The following is a 1,078-nucleotide window of genomic DNA, read 5'->3' as shown; positions in this document are numbered from 1 at the left end:
AAACACATCTCTAGGCTAGACAGACAATCCAACTCCACTACTAGCTCCCTGAGGAAATCGATCTCGACCCTCATATCGGGTAAAAGCTATTGCGACCCGCTCTTCCTACCTTAGTGTAGCGTCGAGTTGGCAGCGATAACTTTGGAAATCCTTTTCTTATTCTTCGATTACCTGTTCCTCCGGTTCGATCGAGGCTGGGACGGTGATTGCTATTTGGCCGTCTGCTTATCTTTGGTGCTCGATTTTTTCGAGGTCAAAGGAACTGGCATCGGTGCCACATCGTCGACTGCAAACATTTCCTTTGCAGCGTGTTGTTCTCCGTAAACCATCTTCACACCATCCACTATTGGGAATTTCATCATCTGATAAAAGGTTGAAGGTATTGCCCTCATGTTGCGGATCCACGGCCTCCCGAGTAGTGCATTATATCTCATGTCGCCTTCGATGACATGGAATTTTGTATCTTGGATGGTCCTGGCCACGTTCACTGGTAGGACTATCTCCCACTTCATTGTTTCGCTTGCCATGTTGAATCCATTTAGGACTCGAGATGCAGATACAATTTGGTCATGCAGGCCAAGCTGCTCTACGACCCTCGATCTGATTATATTTGCTGAGCTACCTGGATTCACTAGAACACGTTTAACTTGAATTTTATTTAACAAAATAGAAATTACCAGGGCGTCATTGTGCGGATGAGATATGCCTTCCGCTTCCTCATCATTGAATGATAGGACACCTTCGGGCACAAAACTCCGAGTTCGTTTTTCTCTGGTGATCGACACCTTGGTGCGTTTGAATACAGGCCCTTGTGGAACATCGACACCGCCAACGATCATATGAATTACATGTTGCGGTTCTTCCTGCTTATTTTTTCTGTTGCATCTCTTTCCCTGAAGTGGTTCTTAGCTCGATCACCGAGAAACTCTCGAAGTGACCCTCGTTGAACAATCGAGCTACCTCCTCCCTTAGCCGCCTGCAGTCTTCGGTCCTATGGCCATGTGTGCCATGATATTAACGTATCAAGTTTGGATTTCTTTGAGAAGGATCGGTTTGTATAGGCCTGGGCTACCTGGTG

At 46.5% G+C, this 1,078-nt stretch overlaps 1 protein-coding gene across 1 annotated transcript; it reads right to left on the bottom strand.

Annotated features, from left to right (window-relative positions):
* Positions 1 to 209: 209 nt before the first annotated feature.
* LOC138874062 (uncharacterized) lies at positions 210 to 839 on the bottom strand. The gene has a single exon (XM_070152565.1). The coding sequence runs from the start codon at positions 837 to 839 to the stop codon at positions 210 to 212; it is 630 nt and encodes a 209-aa protein (XP_070008666.1).
* Positions 840 to 1,078: the final 239 nt, after the last annotated feature.

This window comes from Nicotiana sylvestris, chromosome 7, assembly GCF_000393655.2.
Source record: "Nicotiana sylvestris chromosome 7, ASM39365v2, whole genome shotgun sequence".
NCBI lineage: Eukaryota > Viridiplantae > Streptophyta > Magnoliopsida > Solanales > Solanaceae > Nicotiana > Nicotiana sylvestris.
Note: the sequence above shows the minus strand (reverse complement) of the source record. Positions and strands in the feature narration are given on the sequence as shown.

Bases quoted from the DNA above. Each gene is read 5' to 3' on its own strand.
- LOC138874062 (XM_070152565.1), bottom strand. From the start codon at position 839: ATGATCGTTGGCGGTGTCGATGTTCCACAAGGGCCTGTATTCAAACGC.